Source organism: Stomoxys calcitrans, chromosome 4 (assembly GCF_963082655.1).
Source record: "Stomoxys calcitrans chromosome 4, idStoCalc2.1, whole genome shotgun sequence".
Classification (NCBI taxonomy): domain Eukaryota; kingdom Metazoa; phylum Arthropoda; class Insecta; order Diptera; family Muscidae; genus Stomoxys; species Stomoxys calcitrans.
Genome location: NC_081555.1, coordinates 9,829,415 through 9,855,348, shown reverse-complemented (window position 1 = coordinate 9,855,348; position 25,934 = coordinate 9,829,415). Strand labels below are relative to the sequence as shown.

The window sequence follows — 25,934 nt, the reverse complement described above, 5'->3', positions numbered from 1 at the left end:
GGGTTCATGAATATTTAACACTAAATGGGGAGACCATGGGTTTTATGTATATCGAATTTGATATGACTTTCTGATGGTATTGCTAAATAAAGTTCAGTTCTAGCCTTTTCGACATAATTCATTACGTAAAGCAGTTTTTGAAAAGCTTAAATTATTTTTAAAGGTAGGGTAATTATGTATTGATTGCCTGAGCCTACTAAATTGTTTAGAATTCAATTAGTTTGAATTTCGTATTAATTAGAATTAGAATTAGAATTACTCGATAAATAGAATTTCTCTTTGTAGTTTTTCTATGATTTGTCTACTTAATGTAGTGGTGGTACCAATGGCGTAGCAGTGTGGTGAAATACATGATTCCCCATAATTCACCATAACTACCACAAAAGCCTTATAAATTTCCCGATTAGCAAGAACTGTTATGCAATCTTAACAACATTTTGCACAGGATGTTGCGTTCCACATTTTAAAACTATTCGCATGCTTTTTTTCTTCCAAATTTAAGTAATATAAAATCTATTTTAGACTTCACAAACTTATGTTATCAGTTTCAAAGTTTTTTGTCGTCATTGGCCTCTATGGCCGAAAAACAGATAATCTCTAGAAAAGAATATCAAGAGAGGTACTTAGTTTCACATAAACATATGATCAGAAATCTCAATTAGATTTAATTAAACATGACCTTAAGTTTGTCTCCTCTAAGCTATACGAATATGATACATTTAAGAAGAGTATTTGAGGTGATAACAAACTCGTTAGCTGAAATGATTAATAATTACTCATTAACAACAAAAACCTGCTCGTAGAACTAATGAAAATTCATTTCTTGCTTTACTCAACCACGGAGTAAGACCAAGCATTGTTTTTGATTTTTGCCGGTTTTGTTTCGAGATCTCTTTAAAACAAACTCTCTTAACCACAGAAAAACGCCACCACAATAATAATAACAACAACCATATGGATATAGGCTCTGTTGATATGTTCGCGAGCGCACACACTCCCCCAACCATATTGTTATGGCTCATTTCTATGGGGGGGAAGGGGATTTTCCTGAGATGCACCATGTATTTGTTTTATCTCTTTGTATCATGTAGTCAGAGTTTAGTGCTTTTGATTTTGATTGTTTTTTTACATTTGCTTTTATCTTGTCTTGACTTTTGTTTTTGCTTTCATGTGACTTCTAAGCAGAGAGTCCCCAATCGTTCATTCATTCATACGACCCAGAGCACCACATTATAACTTACCGCCTTAAAGCACAGCGCACATTTATGTTGTTGGGCTGATGCAAAGGCAAAATACTCGTACATGGGGAGTAAGAGTTCTGTTTAGCTCTTCTCTGTTATGGCGGTGCGATATTGTGGTGGCATAAGTGTTAGTGCTTTTACGTGATAGCAAGCAATGGCACACACATTTCTTCCTCTCAACTGCGGCTATGGGATAGTGTTAAAATATGCTATTGTCTTGAGTTGTTCATTTGTTTAAGGTTGCAATCATCAGTCGGTTGAAGACCGTTCATCGAAGCACTTTTTTTCGGTGGGTTTGCTGTCTTTTAAGGGAAAAATAAAATAAATAAATTCTAGATAGACTGTGCATCTTTTGGGGTTTTCTGCTGTTTTAACAGAACTATCGTGCGTTCGTTTATCCGTTTTACTCTTTGAGCGCGAGTGGACTTTAAACGAGAGCCACATACACTGAGGGCAAAGAAAGAGCTGCAAGCATGCTAAGCTAACTACTCAATTGGTTTGACCCATGTTGTTGTTTTTGCGCCTGGATTCATTAGACCTAACTACTAACTGCTGCTGCTAATGCTTGTTGTTGTTTTGCCTCCTGTGGTGGTTTTAATATTCGCTCGCACTATCTTCGTCGTGGTTGTCGTCGTCTACGACGAACGGTATCGTTGAATTTGTAAACGTTTTGTTGGTGTGCCTGCGTTTGTGTGTTGAAAAATCATCGTTTAACACAAAAATTATCTCCTACGATTTGCACAACGTCGTTTTGGGGGCTATCAATGTTTCATTTGTTGTGCTTGTGTATGTGTGTGAGCGCCTAGAGGCCACTGCAGGAATCTCAACATATCATTTAGTTGCGCGCCGTCGTACGTTGCGGACGCACGTCATATTCGTTAGGTTAACATTGCGTGTTGCCTGCCCACTTTCTTGTTGACTGTTGGTGTGTGAATTTAAAGGATTTAATAACAAAAGGCTTTAAAAAAACAATAAATCGAATTTGATAAAATGACAACTTAACTCTGCAATAAAGGATTATCTTGTTCAAGTTGATAATTGCCCTCAAAAGCGAAACTATTATCAAAAGGATTTTTTGGATTACAAACACAAAACAGCCTCGATTGTGATAAGCTTTCTGCAGCTTTAACATAAAAATTCAACGGAAATAGTGCCCCCAATAAAACATAAAAACTAAAAACATTAAAAACTGTTTTGTTTTTCGTGATGTTGGAAATTGAAAATACAGTGGAACTAAAATGAGATAGAGATTAAAAAATGTTTTTAAAAAAAGGAAAAAAATTAAAAAAAAAATATTAAAATAAAAAAAAATTTTAAATAAAAAAATGATCATTAAAAAATGATCTGTTTTAAATTTGTTCTATAAAAAATGGAATATGCAAGTGCTTATACAATTTGTGGAATAATTTAATTATAAAAATTTTATTAAACTTTTTGTTTTTTTGAAAATGTCAATTTATTTTCTTATATGGAAATTAAAAAAAAAAAAAAATTTATTAAAAGGACAAAACTGGACATCCATAAAAATATAAAAAAATTTCCAAAAAATCTAAGGATGGTTTTTTGACTGTTTTTATGAGCTTTAAAATAATTTAAATCAAAATTTAGAAAACTTTTTTTTGAAAAGTATTTTTTTAAATAATTTTTAGGTAAAGCCTTTTTTTAATATGAATAAAAAAAACCTTAAAGCGAAAACTGTTTAAAATGATAAAAGAAAAAATATTTACACATTAACAAAGATATTTAAGATGAAAAATTTGATATGAATTTTCACATGGTTATTCTTAAATTAAAGACAAAATATGCAGATTAAAAACAAAATTAGCTCACTTTTGAAAAAACAAAACTTTTAGAAGATAAGCTTTTTTTTTAATAATATCTTTAATTTTTTTATATTAATAAACTAAAATATATTTAAAATTATTAAAAATCTTGAGGTCTTGAGCAAAAAAAAAAATATATATATATATTCCTTCGAAGGCAATTATATTGGTTCTTTTAATGATAAGCACTGTAGTCTGGAATATTCGAGATTCTCGATCGTCTCGAAATTCTAATTCGAACTAGCCATGTACGTCCGTCTGTCGAAACGACAGATACTTTATATTGATGTGGGTCGTTGGGGATTGCAAAAAGGCCATAGCGGTTCAGATTTGGATATAGCTCCCAACGATCTTCCGATTTGAATTCTTGAGCCCTTGGAAGCCACAATGTTTGTCCGATTCGGCTTAAATGAAACACCTCATGCTAAGTTTTGTCTTTATCTAAATCTGGGAGCTTTTTCTAAATCTGATCCGATTTTATTCAAAATCATAAGCATTCGTCCTTGGACCAAAAAAGTGACTTGTGCGGAATTCTACGACAATCGGATAACAAATGAGACCTGTACCTTGATTACTAGAATACATGGACAGACAGACGGACATAGATAAATCGATTCAGGAAGTGATTCTTTGCCGATCGGTATATTTATCAATGGATCTAGCTCTTCTCTTAGTTAGTGTTTCAAAAAAAAAAAAAAAAAAATAAATGCACAATCTCATAATACCCTGTACCACAGTGGTGGTGTAGGATATAATTAATCTTCCAAGAACCACTGTGGTGAACGTGAATGGCCTTATCATGCATCTATATCCGATCCTTATAATCTCCGGGTTTTGTAGGACCTTTCGGCTCATGTATCGTTTTTACAAATAGAGAATAATTAATAAGAATTGTTATGCATTTGGAGCTATATCAAGTTATAGTCCGATTCGAACCATAAATTAATTGAATGCTGAACATTATAGAAGTCATTGTGTAATATTTCAGTCCATTCCGATAAGAATTGAGTCTTGTAGGGGCTCCAGAAGCAAAATCGGGAGATCGGTTTATATGGGAGCTATATCAATCTATAGATCGATTCAGACTATATTGAACACGTATGTTGAAGGTCATGGGAGAAGCCGATGTACAAAATTTCTGCCAAATCGGATGAGAATTACGCCCTCTAGGGGCTTAAGAAGTCAAGATCCCTGATCGGTTTATATGGCAGCTATATCAGGTTATGTACCGATTTGCGCCATACTAAGCACAGTTGTTGGTAGTCATAACAAAACACATTATGCAAAATTTCAGCCAAATCGGATGAGAAATGCGCCCTCAAGCGGCTGAAGAAGTCAAGATCCAAGATCGGTTTATATGACAGCTATAGCAGGTTATAAACCGATTTCAACCACACTTAACACAGTTATTGGAGGTGATAACAAACCACCACGTGCAAAATTACAGCCAAATCGGATAAGAATTGCGCCCTCTAAAAGCTGAAGGAGTCAAGACCCCAGATCGGTTTGTATGGCTGCTATATCAGCTTATAAACCGGTTTCAACCATTCATAGCACAATTGTTGGAAGTGATACCAAAACACCATGTGCAAAATTTGAGTCAAAAAGGACGAGAACTGCGCCCTCTAGAGGCTCAAGAAGTCAAGACCCAAGATCGGTTTATATGGCAGCTATATCAAAACATGGACGGATTTGGTCCATTTACAATTCCAACCCACCTACACTAATAAAAAGTATTTGTGCAAAATTTTAAGCGCCAAGCTTAGCATGCTTTTGACAGACAGAGGGATAGACATGGCTAGTTCGACTTAAAATGCCACGATGATCAAGAATATATATACTTTATGAGGTCTTAGACACATATTTCTAGGTGTTACAAACAGAATGACGAAATTAGTATACCCCCATCCTGTGGTGGAGGGTATAAAAATTAAAATAGAGAAAAGCAATTTTTTTTTTTTTGTATTAAATTTTTTGCTTATTTTTTATTGTTTTTACCTAGAACAGAAGATTTTTGTGTGAACTACTTCAAAGAAATGTAGTCTTTTTTATCACTTATCCCTTCAAATGCTTTGTAGACAATGTCAGTTTTCAATGGAATTTAATAGTCTCAGTACAGGGTTGCCAAATTAAAAATTCTTCATAAAAATAAAGAGATTTCATTTCGTTTAAAAAGTTGTTTGAACGTTAATATAAATTTCCAAGAGATTGTTAAGGACAGAAAGTTAAGCTCAAAAACAAGCAGGGTTTTTTCTTAAAGAAAATGACAGTTATTCATATAAAGATCATCAAGTTGAGCAAAAACATTTTTGAAAAATTTTATGTATTCTTTTGGGATATGAAACTTTTTAATCTGCCAGTTGGAATTTGAAGCCCCAAGCTAAATTTGATACTTCCATATGTACTGTGGTTCTATTCTCTGAATTTTCTACAGTGCTTTAAAAACTCAATTTTATATAACCAAGAAAATTCTAAGTGCTCAATTTTATAATATCTATGTATCAAATCTGACTTTATTATTCTTCAAAAAATTTTTAAAATATTTTTATAAAAAAATTAAAATTTTTATAAAAAATTGCTATAAAAAGTTTTTAAAAATCCATCTCATTTTTGTTCCTACTTAATTAGCCAATTTCCATACAAAAATGTGAAACCTTGTTCTATTAGTAAATAAGTGAAACTCTCGCGTTTTCTTCACTCGTACAACGAACGGTTTCAAATTAATTTTGCTGACTCTAGGCGAAATAAAATATACCCTCTTGAGTAGTACGCCTCCTTAAGTGAAGTGGTTTATTTTTATACAGCCAACAATGACAAGAACAACATAAAAACACAGAGAGAAAAAAAATTGGAAAACAAAATAAACAAAAAAAAAATAAAACAAAACATCCAACAACGAAACCTTTCATAATTTCTACAAAAACCAAAATTAAAATATTTTTTTTAAACTTAAAATTTCATAATTTCTCCCTCTCTTGCAGTTTAGTTTCAACAGAAAAAAGTGCTTAAAAAACAGTGTTTTAAAATTGCAATAGAATCCAAACAGTTTGAATTAAAAAAAAAAATCTCCAAAACGTACACGAGGTTAATTCTTTTCACGAGTTTGATTTGTCAAACTTTAGTTTTTAAAAGTTCCTGAGCTTTTGCCTACCGTTTAAACGGTTGACTATGGGTACGATGTCCGTTCGTACGCCCATAGCAAAGTCGACGAAAGCCCTTTGGAATATGTCACTATTGTGGAAAATATTCACAATTATTGTGGTATTGCAGACATGTGGAATAAACGCTAAGGTGAGTTTTATTTTTGAATGTTTTTAACTGCTTTTTTTTAATTGTAAGCTAAAGATAATGAGTAATGAAGTTAAATATTAGTATAAGGCAAAGGTTACAATGAGGTCATATTTCAGTAGTTAAGTAGCAAAGCAAAAACATTGAATGATATTCCTAATTGTTTGAAATAAATGAATGAGTTGATGAACGAGAGATTATTTATAATGAAATAAGACAATAAGAAAATAAATAAAAAAAAATATAAGAAAATAAAATAATATAAAATAAAATAAAATAAAATAAAATAAAATAAAATAAAATAAAATAAAATAAAATAAAATAAAATAAAATAATATAAAATAAAATAAAATAAAAGAAAATAAAATAATATAAAATAAAATAAAATAAAACAAAATAATATAAAATAAAATAACAGTAAATAAAATAAAATAAATTTAAATAAAATAAAATAAAATAAAGTAAAATAAAATAAAATAAAATAAAAAAAAAAAAATAAAATAAAATAAAATAAAATAAAATAAAATGAAATGAAATAAAATAAAATAAAATAAAATAAAATAAAATAAAATAAAATAAAATAATATAAAATAAAATAATATATAATAAAAGAAAATAAAGTAATATAAAATAAAATAAAATAAAATAAAACAAAATAATATAAAATAAAATAACAGTAAATAAAATAAAATAAATTTAAATAAAATAAAATAAAATAACACAAAATAAAATAAAATAAAATAAAATAAAAAATTAAGTAAAATAAGACAAAATAAAATTAAATAAAATAAAACAAAATAAAATTTAATAAAATAAAATGAATAAATTAAAAAAAAATAAAATAAAATAGGACAAAAAATAAAATAAAATAAAAAAAAATAAAATATAATTACTATAAAAATAAATGATAGTCAAACAAAACAAAAATTAAAATAAAATAAAAAAAATAAATTAAATAAAACAAGTAAAAAGACATAAGGTTCGGCCGGGCAGAACTTTGGATATCCACCGCCTCGGGTATACATGTAAATCACCTTTCGTCATAATTCTGTGAAAAATGCATAATTTATGCCCGCATAGCAGTTGTATGGGAAAATGGTTCAAATCGAATCACATTTCGATACAGCTGCTATGCGGTGGATATATCCAAATATAGACCGATCTGAACCACATACGATAAGAAATCGGATTATACATGCGACTTTTATGGGATCATAAATGCGCCTTTTATCTAAATCGAGAGATTGGTATATATGGCAGCAATATCCAAATTTGAACCGATTTGGGCCAAATTGAGGAAGGATGTCAAAGGGCCTAACACAACTCACTGTCCCAAATTTCAGCGAAATTGGACAAAAAATGCGTCCTTGAGGGGCCTAAGAACTTAAATCGAGAGATCGGTCTATATGACAGTAATATTCACATCTAGACCGATCTGGGCCAAATTGAAAAAGGATGTCGAAGGGCCTAACACAACTCACTGTCCCAAATTTCGGCGAAATCGGACAACAAATGCGTTTTTAGGGACCCAAGGAGTTAAATCGAGAGATCGGTCTATATGACAGCTATATCCAAATCTGGACCGATCGGGGCTAAATTAAAGAATATGTCGTAGGGCCGAATAAAACGCTCAGTTCCAAATTTCAGTAAAATCGGATTATAAATGTGGCTTTTATGGGCCTAATAGCTAAAATCGGTAGATCGATTTATATGAGGACTATATGGGGACTCTATTGGGGCTATATCAAGATATAGTCCGATATAGTCCATCTTCGAATTTAACCTGCTTATTGAAAAAAAAGGATCTGCGCAAAATTTCAATATCTCTATTTTTAAAGACTGTAGCATGATTTCAACAGACAGACGGACAAACATGGCTAGATCGTCTTAGATTTTTACAACGATCAAGAATATATATACTTTATAGGATCGGAAATGGATATTTCGATGTGCTGCAAACGGAGTAACAAAATGCATATACAACCATCCTTCGGTGGTGGGTATAAAGATTAAAATGCAAATTTTGCCCATGAACATTCCACTAAGGAACAGGGGCAAACTTCTCACATATCAATGAGTGCAGTCCGATTCAAGCTTAAGCTCAATGATGAGGGGCCTCCTTTTTTATAGCCGAGTCCGAACGGCGTGCCGCAGTGCGACACCTCTTGGAGAGAAGTTTTCACGTGGCATAGTACCTCACAAATTTTGCCAGAATTAGGGAAAACCACCGCTGGATACGAACCCAGACGTTCAGCATCATAAGCGGACATGCTAACCTCTGCGCTACGGTGGCCTCCACCGGTGGTATAAAGGGTAAAATAAAATAATATCGTCGGCTATTCGGGTATATAATATTCACCTTATTAGAAGTGATGACCTTATAGTTACTTTTTGTCGATTTGTTTAAAAACCTCCCACTTATATTACTTATCTTTGATACTCATTAATGACTTTTTAATGTTTACGAGGCTAATTTAGATAACATTTGCTTATTCTCTTTTTCCCATTTTATATGCCAAAAATTAAATAGAGTAAAGCAAAATATAACAATACTACAGAACTCGACCTCTTTGCCTATACCACAACTTCCGACTTGATAAAGAAAAAAAAAAAAAAAAAAGAAACTGAAATACTATTTCAAGAAAAACGAAAAGAAACTCAAAACTCCCAGTAGTAGCAACAATCATCCCATTAATAAAACCAATGAATGGCATACACTTGGCATAAGTCTGTTGCAATCTTTTAAATGTGTGATTATTGTTGCTAATACACAAACAGATACAATGTATGTTTGAAGTACTTATTAAAGGCTTACTTGAACTAACGAATGAAATAAAATGAAAATGTGCATTATTTTCCATGTATAGTGTTGATTATTGTTTATTTATTAATTAAATAAATAGAAAATAGTGTCAATGATGATAACTTATTTGAGCAAAAAAAACAAAAGTGATTACCAACATAACTAAAACATTTACTACTAATTCATATGTCTGAGTGCTTGTAAATGTCCACCACACATGCTATAATATGAGTAACTAAGAAAATGAAGCTCATTTACTATGAAATTACCACCACTATGCCAAAGGGCTATGCCTTCTATAGACTTTGTATAGGATTTCATATTCTTTTCCGCCTAAAGCCGGATGAGAAATTGAGAGCAAATTTTAAAGGCAAAAAAGAGAATTAACAAGAATTTGGACAATATAAACAAAGACAAAATATAGAAATATGAGCATTTTTTGAGAAACAGTTTTTTTTGTTACCTGTGATGGTAAAATTTACAAATTAGCAGCGTTCTTCATTAAATGATTTTTGTACCAAAAAAGAAATTTAGTAAGTGCAATCACCAGTACCATGATCGCTATATTACATGGAGAGGAACAATCCTATCGGGAGACTATTTAAGCCGATCAAAAGCTATACCTATATTCCATTAGTTACTGCCAAGTACTACCAATCAAGTGCCAATTGTGTCAATTGGCTTTGTATCCCATGATAAGGCGATATACGCCCCAATATGTTTATACGTATATTCAGGAATTTTCGGAACTTCATTCTGGCTCCCGAACTTCCCGAATCTCCCACACTCTTTCCTTGTACTTCTTGGGAAAAGGAGAGAGGGAAAAAGTCTCTTTCTCCTCTCTAATTTTCCCCCGTGACTATACTTGCCCTGTATGCCGTATGTTTGGCTTCACCATATCTTTGACAGAAGACGTCCTAGAAGCCCAGTTAGTAGCGTGTTCGGATTGCCGGTACCTCGTGGGATCGCTTCCCACCTAAAGCCTTGGTCTGTCGCTACTATGGTGTTTTACAATGGACTTAAATTGTCCAAGTGAGTCTGAAAAAATAACTGTCACTCGTACCTAACCAAATAATCTCTTTGAGTCTCCTGGTCGTACTACGGGTTGGGTAGACAGACAGACGGACATGACTATATATACTTGATGGGGTTTTAGACCAGGTAAGGTTGAAAAGAGGGTGTAGATATTAATCTGCCCCATGCCACTATGGACATATTTAAGCTAGTAATCAGTTTTAGACCAACATTTCAAAGTGTAACAAACAGAGTGACGGATTTAGTATACCGTCAAAAGAAAACTGAATAGAATAGACCATTTTTTCTAAGGTTTTTTGTCCACATTTCGATAAAATTTGGCATGAATTATGTTAACAACCTCAACATCCGTGGAACATGGCTCGGATCGGTCTATTTTTCTATATATAGCTGTCATATATACTGATCTCCCTAGTTAAGGTCTAAGTCAATGAAAGGCGTATTTATTACCCAATTATGGCTCAGGGAGCTATGTTGAACTCTTCGGCATTCGTGCCAAGTATGGATTAGTTTGGACCATTTTTGGGTGTAGCCCCCAGACATAGAAAACAAAAATCGCAACAAAATTCTCAATTAAAAATTTTATTAAAAATAAAATCGTTTTCATTTAAAGTATTTATTGATTTAACCATTTTTTAATTGAATATGATTTTTTTTAAATTACAGTCGTGATTGAAGTTTTTGCTCATTTTAATTAAAAAACTAATTGATTTAATTAACTTTTTAATTGTATCTGAAAATTTTTTCAATCACAATCGTATTTGAAAATTTTGTAATTTTCAATTAAAAAATTTAAACATTTATTAATCGAATCTTCAAAAATGTTCAAATATGGTGCTTAAGTGAATTTGAACCCTACATTGTAAAGGGAAGGAGATTCCAAAGACCCATATGTCCCATATTTCAACAAATCTATAGCAATACCATGGCAGCCAGTTTTACACAATGTAGTTCTTTATTGGCCAAGGGCTGCCGTCTCAGTGCACAATACACTACGGCAACAACAACAAATCTGTAGGGCACCCCTACCTGACACCCGAAATTTTTTGGAGAGCCCCCACGAGTTAACTTTTTTTATACTGGTGCCCACGAACCTTTGGCCAAACAACGCGCTTCAAGTTCATGTTCCAGGAGGTAAACATCTATTTCCCGAATATAGAAATTAATTGGAATTTTCAAAAAATTGCAATAATTTTTTGATTGGATAAATTAAAAATGTAATTGAATATTTGAAAAATGACAATTGGATCAATTAAAAAATTAATTGAAAATTTCAATTATTTTTTTAATTAAATATGCAAATTTTTTTAATGATTTTTTTTTTAATTACTTTTTCAAAAACCGTGATTAATCTTATCATTTTCGTGATTGATTTCAATTAAACATTTAATTGGATCAATTAATTTCGTGATAGCCTGATTGGAGGACTTTCATCCATAAATGGCGTATTTATTTCCCGATTTTGCTGGAAATTAATACAGTGAGTAATATAAGCACTCTACACATCCTTCCTGAATATGATGCAGATTGGACATTATTGGGATATAGCTGGCATATTGACCGTTCTCACGATTTAAGATATAATCCTGAATAATGTCCACTTATTATCCGATTTAATGAAATTTGGAGCAATTTGTTCTTGTCCGTCCAGCCGAACTTAATGCATTTTTACCTTTTGATATTTTTTTAAAAATTCCTCTGTGCCTTTGTGTACAAACTTTTTTAAAGTTCCCTCTAAAACAACAATTTTTTGTCAATAAATCTCAATACTGGGAAATTTATAGTCGACCTTTTAGGCACTGACTCCAATTGCCAAAAGATGTGCCATAAAAAAGACTTTTTCATATAACTTTAAAATATTGTAGTCTATCATCTCATAACTATTAGTTACCTTAGACATGTTTACTTCATAGTACATCATTTTGTCATGACCTTGTTAAGATTAGGAGTATATTTATCACACCCTCTGATAAATGAAATTACCAAAATTTTTATTATTACCCTTCTAACATTCAAATGGATTAAAAAATATTTCCATCATATTCTTTTGTTTTGTTAAATTCCCATTCGTCACCATTTCTACATCATTGCCTATTTTTAAATAATTTTCAATAAAAAACCAAAAGCAAAAACACTAAATTGTCAAAGTTTCACATATTTCCTCACAATCGACTGACTGCTTTTGCTAACTACAAGGAATGACGGATGACGTTCAAACATAATTTGAGAAAGCTGATAACATTATCTTTAGTTCACATAACGACAGGCAGACAGAAAGAATGAAGTGAATGAAGAGAATGGTTGTATGGATAGATAGATGGATGAAGCCATGAAATGGGTCGGTCTACTGTACAATTGATTATTATATATGTTCAATAATGAAATGGAAATTATTATTTTTGTTTTTTTTTTAATAATAATTATGAATAAAAAAATATGTTCTGTTTTTTTTTCAATGATTTATTTCAATAAAGACATGCTAAATAGCCATAAAATACAATGTTATTGAGATGTTTAAATCTCTGACTATGATCTCTTCGAAGGCATTATGGTAGCTGCTGGTGATAACCCCTCCTTGACATTAAATTCAAATTATGTCAAAGCCACAGAGGAAGAGAAGGGCAGACAAATGAACGGACATACATTTATATGGCTTTATTAATTTGAATGTATTTCATTTGGTTAATATAAATCTCTACTTAGTTCCTGTTTCAAGTTTAATTAAGTAATTTTAATTGAAGGCAATCACCTAAGGGTCATTTTCCAATTTATTCTATGTATTAGAGCCATTTAATTTTCAAATATTTTGTAATTTAGGCAACTTCCCCAGCAAATACAAAGTTCTAAGTTCATTTTTTATAGGCCTATTTGTAATCAATTGATTTTGTGTATATTTTTCGAAACCTTAATTGTTGTTACCCTACACACATGCCAACTTATGGTTTATGTCATTCATGTATGCCATAAAGATAAGATTTTAAAGGTTTTTTTTGGTAACTATAGGGAAATATTTTTGTTTTTGTATATCTATTTTTAAATGTTTGGTGTTGGGGTAGGAATTTTGAAAATAGAAACAAAACAATCTTGCTGACCATATAAAACAGTATGTTAATATTTGTATACTTTCTTACTTTAATTGGCTATGAGAGAATACTTGTTCCAATAGCCGAGCGTAGAATAGCGTTCCAAGCGCCTCGTTCTCTGCGCTCATTCTAAAATCTCTGTCACCAAGTTTCGAGGTGTCTACCACCACTTGATATTTCCATTGGGCTTTTGGTCTTCCTGGTTTGCGTGTACCACCGAGTTTGCCTTCAAAAGACTTCTTTGTTGAAGCTTCTTGATCCATTCCGACAAAATGACATAGCCAACTTGCCAATTTGAAACATTGAGATCTTTTAAAATTGGTACACTACTATTAATACAAAATTTCCTATGAACATTCCACCGATTAAAGTTTAAGCATTGAGCAGCGTTTATAAAATTTAAACTTAACCCCAATATGAAGCCATATGAGAAGGATGGTTTGTATAAATGTTTTGTCACAAATGAAAACTTTTTGAAGGATATACATATAAGGTACGTTTGTAACTCATATCTCAATTTCATCAAACTTTATTGAAATCGAAAAATTGACTTAGATTTTCTTTTTGATCCAGTACATGTAATGTTCCATTCTGTGGATTGCGATACCCAGTTGAAGCTGCAATCTTCCTCTTGTGCAACCGTAATCGAGGTGAAAGGGAAAATGAAGGGTCTGTTAACACCCTTATGACCAGTAAGAAAAAATTTTGGTTTCAACACCCTATCAAGTTTAGGAAGGAATTACTGGCATACAAATTTTGTTTTGATCAGAATAACTCAGTAAGGAAAGGCAAAATTTGGGCGATATCGACTGTATTACACCCTACACCTACCCTATAAGTACAAAGTGAGAGCTATATCTAATCCTGAACCAATTTTGATGAAGCTCGGCGGATGTTTTCAGATGGGTTATTAAACAACCCATACCAAATTTCGAGCAATGCAAATAGATTCAAACTGTAATAACTTCGGTTGACTAATGAGAATATTATTGCAAATTAGCCAAAATCGGACGAACATATATATGGGAGCTATATCTCAATCTGAACCGATTTCGAGTTAACTTCTTAGATATTGCGGTAGTGATCGAGCAAAGAGTTGTAAAAAATCTTTGCAAGATTGGTGCCCTTACAGTGGCTCTAAAAGTGAAATTAGGCCGATATACAACATATGTGGCAGCTATATGTAAATCTGGACCGATTTCTATCAAATTCACCAATAATATTAAGAGTCATAAGAAAATCCATCTTGTCAAATTTCGAGATAAACGGTTAACAAATGAGCACTTTATTGCAATATTTCTCAAAATCTGACGAACATATATATGGGAGGTACATTTAAATCTGAACCGATTTCTATGAAATTCATCAGTTATGTCGAGGGTCAAGAGAAAATCCTTCCTACCAATTTGCGAGGGCATTGGTTAACAAAAGACTATTTTATTGCATTATTACTGCAAATCGGATGAACATATATATGGAGTTATATTTAAATCTGAACCGATTTCAATGAAATTCACCAATAATGTCAAGAGAATCTTACTATGAGAATCGGTTTACTTTTAATGGATGATATAATCGCAATTTTAGTCCAAAGTGGAAGAACATTTATATGGAAGCTATATCTAAATCTGAGCCGATATCTATGAAATTCACCAATAATGTAAAAACTTATAAGAGAACCCCTCGAGCAAAATTTCGTGAGAATCGGTTAACGAATGATGAAAGAACTGCAATGTTAGTCCAAATCGGACTAATATATATATGGGAGCTATATCCAAATTTGAACCAATTTTTTCAATATCAATAGGCTTCGTCTCTAGGCTTCTAGGCTTAAGAAAATGGTTGTGGAAGATTTTAAGACGATCGGATGAAAATTACGAACTGTACTTGTGCACAAAGTACAGGTCGCAATTTTCATCTGATTAACATAGACAGACAGACAGACAGTTATAGCTAAATTAATTCAGAAAGTGATTCTGAGTCGAGCGGTGTACTTATCAATGGTTCTATCTCTTTTTCTTCTGGGCGTTACAAACAAATGTTACAAAAGTTACAACCCTGTTCCATAGTAGTGATGTAGGGTATAAGAATCTGTTGGGTAGTGTCAAGTTAAGCGTGGACGCCTGAAATTCAGAACATCTATTTGCACAAAAACAATTCTCTCCGACAGATAAAATTTAAGGCAAGCAATTTTTTTGTCATTCAAAAAAAAAATTCGTTTCATTCAAATAAAACTACGTTTCACCCGAAAGAAACTTTGTTTCATTCAAATGAAACTTTGTTTCACCCAAAAGAAATTTCGTTTCAGCTTAATGAAACTTCAGTTCATCGAAATTAAACTTCGTTTCATCCTAATGAAACTTTGTCTTACCCAAATCAAACGCCATTTCATTTTTAAAGTTTATAATCTATTTTACTATCATTTGAGATTGCTTACGATGAAGTAAAAAATCCTTAGCTGAAAAAAATTTTTTCTTAGAAGTTTGACGATTGGGAATGTTTAAATGCAGTTCATTATCATGTATTACGATTTTTGTAGCTACGATTACAGTGTAAATAACTTTAATTGTTCTTCTAAATAAGCATGATATTTAGTACGCTAATACATCTCTATTAGTTAGTATTATATACCTATGCCATAAGACTAACATTTGTATATGTTCTGTATCTTGCCAGACGAAATATTATACAATCGTATTGTTTAAAATTAATATTAGCGTCAGACAATGTAATATAAATAAAATATAACACTTTAGAAGATTCACAATACTTATACTTGGGTGAGAATAATAAAAATAAACGTATAAGCTATTCATAGAAAAAACGTGTGTAGTTAATTATTGAAATTAGCTTTCAGTAAGGCAATCAAATATTGGTAATATTTTATTGTAAAATATTTAATATACTCCAATTGTAAATAAGGGACATACAGTTGAATCTCGATTATCCGGTTCGCTCGGGAACGAACTTAGCACGGAAAATCGAAAACATGGTTAATAGGGGTTTTTTTCAAACTTCATTATAGGATTTTTTTATTTATGAGCTAATGCGGATTTTATGAGTCCTTCGTCCGATTCTTCGAAATTCCCAATTGCTCGCATTCTTCGCGTTGGTTAGCCCTATGTATTAAGGCATCAGATTCTATAGTACAGGATGTGACATCATCATCGCACTCCCTCTACTATGAGTGGTCATTGATTGAATATCCAGATGTTATTACAATGTTTCAGCAGCATAATTCGCCTTTTCGTTATCTTGGGACAGCAGGTTGTTCCAAACAATATGTTTAACTTGTTGTGTTACATTGTCGCAAGACATACCAGCTATCCCCAAAGCTGTCAGAGACTTGATGATATTATGTCTGCTTTCTGAAGCCAAAAGTTTTCGGCTGACTAATTTACGGTATTTGAAGCTTAGGTTTGCTTCTTGATCCATAGGCTGTATTAAGCATGTGGAATTCGGTGGAAGAAATATTAATGAAACTTATTCAGATACCGAAACATTTACATCTGGTTATGCTCTCATCTAGTAGGAAAAACACTTTACGTTCCTTATCGTAGCCAATGTTTTGTAGTATTTTGACGTATTTCTGTCTTTTTTCAAACCATCCATAGATTAACTTCTTCTTTTTTATTAAAATTAAATTTTTCTAATTACCAACTGCGATCTTTAATCAGTTCTAATTGTTCCAGAATTTAAAAAAGTTCACGTTCTCTTCTCATCTCTTTGGTTGTTGAAGCCATTTTCGAACAAACACCTTCATATTCATTTCCGACCCTTTAAAGTATATATATTCTTGATCAGCGTAAAAATCTAAGACGATCTAACCATGTCCGTCAGTCTGACAGTCTGTCTGACCATCTGTCTGTTGAAATCACGCTACAGTCTTTAAAAATAGATATATTGAGCTGAAACTTTGCACAGATTCTTTTTTTTTTTTGTTCAAAGGCAGGTTAAGTTCGAAGATGGGCTATATCGGACTATATCTTGATATAGCCCCCATATAGACCAATCCGCCAATTTAGGTTTTAGGCCCAAAAAAGCCACATTTATTATCCGTTTTGCTGAAATTTGGGACAGTGAGTTGTGTTAGGCCCTTCGATATCTTTCCCCAATTTGGCCCAAATCGATACAGATTTGGATATAGCTGCCATATGGACCGATCTCTCGATTTAAGGTCTTGCGCCCATAAAAGGCGCATTTATTGTCCGATGTCGCTGAAATTTGAGAGATTGAGTTGCGTTAGGCCATTCGACAATCATCTTTAATTTAGCTCAGATCGGTCCAGATTTGGATATAGCTACCATATATACCGATCTCTCGATTTAAGGTCATAATTCAATTTGGCCCAGATCGGTTCTGATTTGGATATAGCTGCCATATAGATCGATTTAAGGTTTTGGACCTATAAAAGCCACAGTTATTATCCGATTTTGCTGCAATTTGGGGTAGTGAGTTGTGATAGGCCCTTCGATATCTTTCTTCAATTTGGCCCAAATCGGTAAAGATTTGGATATAGCTGACATATAGACTGATCTCTTGATTTAAAGTTTTGGGCCCACAAAAAGCGCATTTATGTCCGATTTCGGCGAAATTTGGGACAGTGAGTTGTGTTAGACCCATCGACAATCTTCTTTAATTTGGCTCAGATCGGTCCATAATTGGATATAGCTACCATATATACCGATCTCCCGATTTAGGGTCTTGTCCCAATAAAAGGCGCATTACTAATCCAATTTCGCTTAAATTGACACAGTGACTTAGGCTTTTCGACATCCATGCCGAATTTGGTCCCAACGGACCATATTTCAATATAGCTCAATGGATGCATAAATTATGCATTTTTCACCGGACTGTGACGAAATGTGGTTTACATATATACCCGAGTCGTGGGTGTCCAAAGTTCGGCCCGGCCAAACTTAACGCCTTTTTACTTGTTTATATTTCAAATTCCCTACTTGTTCTTTAATAGTAATGTTTAGCTATTAGTCGGAAGAAAAATTATTTATGATTATTCATTCAAAAATCTAATTGTCACAATTTATTACCTGCAGCATCCAAGTTTTTCAACATTTTCATTCATTTACCCAGGCAATAATTTCCATTCATTTGTGTCATCATTATTTTTAATGTTAAACACCAACCATTAACAATTCATTTTTAATTTTTTTATATTCTGCTCATATTTTCAAAAATACCCATATACATGGTGTAATGTGTTTCTCATCCATTTTTTTCCTTGAGTTTATATTTATGATTCTTTAACTTAACCTTTTTTTCGTTTTGATGCAATTGTTTGTTTGTAAATATAGTATTCATAGAAATCTATGTTTTATATCACATTTGTAGCGCCTCACACTCATCTGTTTGTATTTAAGTTTTTTTTTTATAATTTTGTTCATTTTTCATTAAACAAATAAAGAAAAAAAGGAGAACACAAATAAAAATGAGTTGATGTTGTGATCCATTTTTTGTGCAAATATTTTTATATGCATTGTAAGGCAAATATGTGGAAATTCTAGGTCATAAAGTGACCAGGTGATATAAGGAATAAATATAATAATTTAAGAAAACAATTGTAAAGAATCGTCTCTTTCATGCTGATCACTGATCAAACCTTGGCTGAGAATGATGCTGGATTGCTACTTAGACTGAAGTTCAGTGGGGATGAAAAAGTTCTGCATATATATGATAGCCACAATTGACATGACAATCTCATGGAACAACATGGTTGTATGTTCCGGATTGACCCGATGCAATCCTTCATCGGCAAGGACTACCGCCTCGGTATACAACACACTGCTAAAACAACAACAATTGCCATATCATCAGCACATTAGCCCCGTCCAGCTTCATTCAATACAGTAAATTAAATAGTATGCATTACTATGTTGCAAAGTTCACTTGGCAGTACTAGTACTTGAGTAGTCCTCCTTTCGTCACAAACACTCCAGTTGTTTAATTATTCTTTTTATACTTTAAGTATTTCTATTTTTTTCCAGTACTGTATACCAGAATTTGTGATTAGTAAGGCCCTCAGATGCTTCTAAGGTTGCAATTTCAAATTTTATATTCCCAATAAGCAATAAATATTAGAATTGAATATTGTATTATGCGAAAGCTTAGATGTGAGTTATTTGAAGACTTTGATATCATCAGCAACTCGGTACTCAATTTGAAATGAAGAGATTTTACTAACAATAAATTGATCCATGAAAAAAGATACTAAAATTTGATTCCATAGATAATATAGTATCTAACAGCCAAGTTAATAAAATTCTTCAGCTTCATTCTTCAGAACATAATGATATTCGACTCAATTAAAGGTTCATTGGCTTATAATTTTCAAATCCACAATATAATGACATTTGATTCAAATTAAGGCTCATTGGCTTGTATTTGATCAGTTTGATTTGTTTACAAAGTTCATTGAAATGTAGTTCATTGATAGTTATTTGATATAAGTCAAGCATTAAGGTATTTCATCTAAGGTTACAATCCAAATTATTGCATGAAACTTAAATTTTAGTCATACAATTTAAAGATTCAAATTTTCTGCACTTTTCAAGTAATTTTACCCAAAACTATACCATTATCTAAATGTCTATCATTGGCTTATATTTGATCAGTTTGACTTGTTAACAAAGTTCATTGAAATGTAGTACCTTGATAGTTATTTGATATAAATCAACCATTAAGGTATTTCATCTAAGGTTACCACCCAAATTATTGCATGCAATTTAGATTTCAATCATACAATTTAAAGATTCAAATTTTCTGCACTTACTTTTCAAATTCTTTTTTCCAAAACTATACCATTTGCTAAATGTCTATCATATTTCATTTACAAAATTTGTGTCTGGTCAGCTAAATTTCATTTTTAACCCCCAGGGATCCTCTTGCCTTTGCTAATTTTATTAGATTCGTAATTAGCTGCTTCTAGCAATGCTGTGTTATTCAATATGATGATTGCCAGAAACACTAAACATCCTCGCAAAAATAAACACTCAAACTACTACTCTCAACACACGGCAATGGAAAATTAGAACACAATGTCAAAATTGTCGAGTGCGAAATTGTGCAAATCTAAACAAAAAAAGCAATTAAAATAATAAATTTTTGCAGAAACGTTTATGCCTGGACACAAATGTTTTAGGAATTATGTTGATAGAAAAGATACAGGGCAATAATGACAAATTTATGATTCTAAGAAATATGAGATCAATGAGGATTAGAAAAGGAATATACAAAAAATTATACAAATTAAAATGAAGGTCTGAGGAAAGTAATCGGGACGAAATTTAGCGAACCAACAATGGTGGAATAATTCTTTGAAGAAAATTACTTTTTAAATAATTATCAAAAATTGCTACAAAAAATTAAAATTTAAAAAAAAAACTAAATAATAATAAAATGGAATACTTTCTGAGTTTTAAAATAAAATAAAGTAAAATAAAATAAGCGATTAGAATTTTTTTTTACGTTGACGCATTTTGCTAATTTTTCGGCTTTTTCGTACAATATGAGGCTTATTCATTTAATTTCTTGCGCTCTATATTATTTGGAGTATTTAATATTCTTCCTCTTTTATTTTCTTTTCCCAATTTTATTTTTAAACCTTAAAAATTGTGAAAAAGATTGGCATGTTCCCATTTTGTATTTTCTTAAACATTTTAGCTTAATATCAGTTTTTTGCTTATTTTGTGTGCGGGCAATCATTGAACATATTGCAAACATATGGAAAATTTGGATAATAAAAACATTAACAACTGATTCTCATTTGCTTTTCTGTTATTTTAATGGTCTTAAGCTTTTTTACACATGCCATGCATCTTCACATATTCAGGCTGAACTTTGTCGCGAGAACAAAAAATATGGCATAAATGACGACCCCTAGCAAGGGAGTATGGTATTTTAAGAAAACAAAAAATCACCAAAAATCAATTATTGTGCTGAATTTCAAAAGAAACACAAAATGACCACATGTTTTAAAACTTAAAATTGTCCACATATGAACCACTGCATTTGGAAGTTGCAATTTTGTTTTTTATCGGTGACGGCAATGTAATAAATTTGTAAATTTACTGCATGTCAAGTGGAGGATTTTTTGCTTTTTAGTTTTTGTTTTTGGCCTACTTTATTTTTGAGAGTTTTTTTTTTTTAACGCACAATTTCATTTTTATTTTTGCTTTTTCATGTTGGGGGCTTAATGACTACAATTGTTGATGGATTGATATGCTAATTTAAAAGAAAATAGCAGTATTTTGACAGATGTTTTATGTTTAAATTTGCCAAAACACCCTTCACTTTGCTGGAGTATTCTATGGAAAAAATGAAAAGGCCATCCATAAGCCAAGAATTTTTTAATGACTTCACAATGTCAGCTCTAAGAGTAGCACTTCTAGTGGATGGTAATAAGAGTCATATGGAGTTGAATTTGTAGATAAACATAATGAAAAATGAGATTGAAATTTGGACATTTAACAAGTAAAAACGTGCTAAGTTCGGCTGCGCCGTACTTTGGATACCCACCACCATGGATAAATTAACCATCCTCTTTAAAACAACTCCACTACCATATTTGATTGAGGTCCCGAGAACTCTTATACAAGCCACAGTTCAGCGAAATGAGGCAACAAATCCGCTTTTTATGGGATTAATAACCTTAATTGGAAGATCGGTCTCTGTGAAAGCTATATCTGAATATAATCTGTTCTGGAGCATATTCTGGTTGGATGACAGGAGGCTAAATACAAGTCACTGTGTCCAATTCAAGCGAAATCGGGTAGTAAAGGCAGCTTTTATGGACTTTAGACCCTTTATCGACAGATCGGACTATATGACAGCTTTATCTAAATATAGTCCGAACTAAACCATATTATGGTAGGATATTGGGGGGCTCAAAACAACTCACTGTTTTAAATTCAACGATATCGGGTAATAAATAAAGCTTTAATGGGATTCAGACCCTTTATCGGCAAATCGGTTTATATGAGAGCAATATCTAAATATAATCCTATCAGAACCATATTTGGGTCGGAGTTGGGAGGCCTAAAATAACACACTGTTTAAAATTTCAGCGACATCGGGTAATAAATAAAGCTTTTATGGACTTCATACCCTTTACCGGCAGATCGGTCTATATGGCAGTTATATCTATATAAAATTCGATAGGAACCATATTTGGGTCGGATGTTGGGAGGCTCACAACAACTCACTGTTTTGAATTTCATCGAAATCGGATAAAAAAATAAAGATTTTATGGGCTTCAGACCCTTTTTCGGGAGATCGGTCTATACGGCAGCTATATACAAATATAGTTCGATCTGAACCATATTGAGGTTGGATATTGGGAGGCCTAAAACTACTCACTGTTTTTTTTTTTTTAAACAACTTTATATTGGGTTGCCCAAAAAGTATTTGCGGATTTTTCATATAGTCGGCGTTGACAATTTTTTTTTACAGCTTGTGACTCTGTAATTGCATTCTTTCTTCTGTCAGTTATCAGCTGTTACTTTTAGCTTGCTTTAGAAAAAAAGTGTAAAAAAGTATATTTGATTAAAGTTCATTCTAAGTTTTATTAAAAATGCATTTACTTTCTTTTAAAAAATCCGCAATTACTTTTTGGGCAACCCAATATTTACCATCCAATTATAACCCTTGCGAATAAAAAATCTCCCTATATTCCGCGTTTTGGCTTTTTAGTTAATGTTCAAAAAAATCGCCATAAAATGCGTAAATTGTTTTTTCATTACCTTTTTTTTGAAAAATTTAAAAATCCGACTACCATCAATTGATGATTCAATACTTTTTAACAGAATATTGCAAAACGCAGCAAATTCATTTCGACTGGCTCAATTGAAAAGGCCCAAAAAGCAAACATAAATTGAAAGTTAAATTATTAAAGGCAAGCGAATTGTATTGGAAACTAATTAAGCAAGTGTCAGCAAGTGAATGAATGCGCATAGGGAGCCAAATTTATTTTAACGAGGGCAAAATAATTGAAATGATGTTTATTAAAAATGATTTATGAATGAAACAAGAAAAAAAGGAAAAAGTATAATTTTGGGGGGATTTTCTAAAGAAATGGGCCAGACCATGCTGGCTACCATGCTTTAAAATTCAATTTGCATCATCTCTTGGGTTTGTTTAATTTGCAAAACAATTGTTTATGGTACATCGTTCTAAGAAATGCCTTAAAGCAAAAAAACACAAAAAAACTGCAAAACATTGCAATGCATATGTTGATATTATTGGCTAAAAGCCAATAAATGGCCATAAGCACTGATGGCCGTCACCAATCCCTTGCTGGCTTGCGATGGTGCTAAACTTGTTCGAGACAACGTAAGGTAAAACTTTTTCATATGGTCATTGTAGCAGTTTTTTCTAACGAAAAGAAGCAAAAAAAGAATGCAAATTTTCATGATCACCTAGGCCAAGAATAGAAATAGCAAAGGCGCCCTCCCTCTCCCTCAGTAGGTATTTACAAGGCATAGCATCTGTTCGCATCAACAAAAAAGGGTAATCAATGAAATTGATGACGATGATTAATCCATGGCAAACTAAAAAGTAGTGAAGTTAATTGATTGCCACAAGGATTTAACTAAGAACTCCCTATAAACATTTGCAAGCAACAGAAAACCTCAAAATGTCAAACTCAAGGTTGCTAAAGATGTTATTGATGGATATTAAAGTAAATCAAGACATTGCAAAAAAGCAAAGCAGACTGGCTTATCTCGGTTAATGCTTCAATGAATAAATAAAGAAGAATAAAAGGCAAAATGATCATATGGAAAAAAAATATGTGAAATATGATGATGAATTAAACAACTCGCAAATAAGTAATGAAATAAGACAATGATGAGTTAAGCAATGAACAAAATTTATGAAATTTTGAATCTAAATTCTATAGTTTCCACAAATATTCCCTTCTTTCTCTATGTTTCCTATCGATCTTGCCTTCAAAGATCATTTCCTTTTTATTCTCGTCTCTGGCCAGCATCATCATCATAATTAATTTCACCACCATCGCTATCGCCGTTTGATCACCCATCGAATTGAATTATAAATAAATAATTTATTTTTATATGATTGTCTAGCAATTGTTGCTTCACATCTGTGAAAACAATCCCTGCCCATTCAAAGGCATTCATAAATTAATTGATTGATTGGTTTTGCATTCGATGAATTTCAATTCAATCATCATTAATGAATATATTAAAAGTTCCTCTGTTTCCTATCAACACTGTAACACAATTTACCAAGAATCTGGGTCAATTTTCTAGTATAAATGTCAATCATAAATGACTTGAAAATCTTTGAAAATTACAGCATCGAATGGTGTAAAAAATGGGTGTTAAAAAATATTTAATTGGAAGAAGTGTCAAAGGTTAAAGAAACAATGCGATTAAAATAATAAAATTCAAGGAATCGGAAATACTTGTAAAAGAGATCAATAAAGCAAGTAAGACTCGTGTTAATGTACTACAAAACAACTGAAAATGGAGATAATAAAATGGTGTAAAGTATACGTAATCAAGGTTAGATTGACATAGGGTAGAGTATAAGTTTTAGCCCATTTTGAATAGCACAATTCTGTAAAGCAATTTACCCAGAATCTTGTACAATTCTGTTAATAACGCCAATAACAAATGACTTAAATATGGAAAGAACATTATTATGTTAGTGAAGCATCTAAGGAGAAATCGTCCACACCGCAAGTGTCCAGTGTCCTGAGGAAGGGTGGTTCCACAGCTTTCTCACCTGCCCCTGGATGCGTACGGAAGCTCATCATGACTCATGAATCTTGTGAGGATGAAATCCTGGTGGAATCAGAAGACGAGGCTAACACAACAGTGGTGGAAGTTCTGAATCCTGCTCATAGTTCGGTTTCTACCGATAAATCTCCACCATTGTATGGCCGCTTCGGCGGCACTAAAGGTCCTCCTTATGGCAGGGGGATTTGACGTGGTTCTTATTCAGGAACCATGGGTGTGTGGAGAATGGTTCGCGGACTAAGAATTTCGGGATTTAAACTTCTCAAGGGTACGGGGAATGGAAGACACAGAGCCTGTATTCTTGCAAAGAGTAGTCTAAATGTTTTTCTTATTCCGTTGCTAAGCACGTCGCTAAGCACAGAGCTCATTACTGGCTGGCAGAGATGCCACCTTCTAAACTTAAGATGCCGTTTGAAGCCACTTCTGTAGGGAAGAAAAGCCTCATTGTGGGAAGTGATACTAATGCACATCACCAGATATGGGGAAGTTCGGATTTCAACGAAAGGGGTGACTTGCTTATTAAATATATTATAAATTGCAATCTGGCGATTTGTAATAAAGGGGATAAACCGACCTTTATTACATTGAACAGGCAGGAGGAACTAGATATTACCTTTATATCGGAAGATATAAGTGGAAAAATATGCGACTAGGAAGTGTTTGATGACCACAGCTTCTCTGATCATTATCAGTTTCAGTCTTGGAGAAAATACTGCAGTAGTGGTCTCTCGGCTAAACATAAGAGAGGCGGATTAGGATAAACTTTGGGCGCAAAAAAGGAGAGGAAACTACGGAGGATATAGACATTGTGGTCAAGCAGATCAAGAAGGCTCTGAATGAAACAATTGTGTATGTCCTAGAGCCAAACTAAGGGACAAACAGCG

At 32.4% G+C, this 25,934-nt stretch overlaps 1 protein-coding gene across 7 annotated transcripts in view; it reads left to right on the top strand.

The window, feature by feature from the left end:
• The first annotated feature begins 2,063 nt into the window (after positions 1-2,063).
• Positions 2,064-25,934, top strand: part of LOC106081403 (basement membrane-specific heparan sulfate proteoglycan core protein) — a 304,578-nt gene continuing 280,707 nt past the window's right edge. For 5 of the 7 annotated variants that reach the window (XM_059366577.1, XM_059366576.1, XM_059366574.1 and 2 more), the window contains exons 1-2: positions 2,064-2,166; positions 6,046-6,355. In XM_059366577.1, the coding sequence (XP_059222560.1) occupies positions 6,233-6,355 (123 nt within the window). In that variant the 5' untranslated portion in view covers positions 2,064-2,166; positions 6,046-6,232. The remainder of the gene's footprint in view (positions 2,167-6,045; positions 6,356-25,934) is intronic. The other 2 variants (XM_059366580.1, XM_059366579.1) reach the window with 1 other exon arrangement.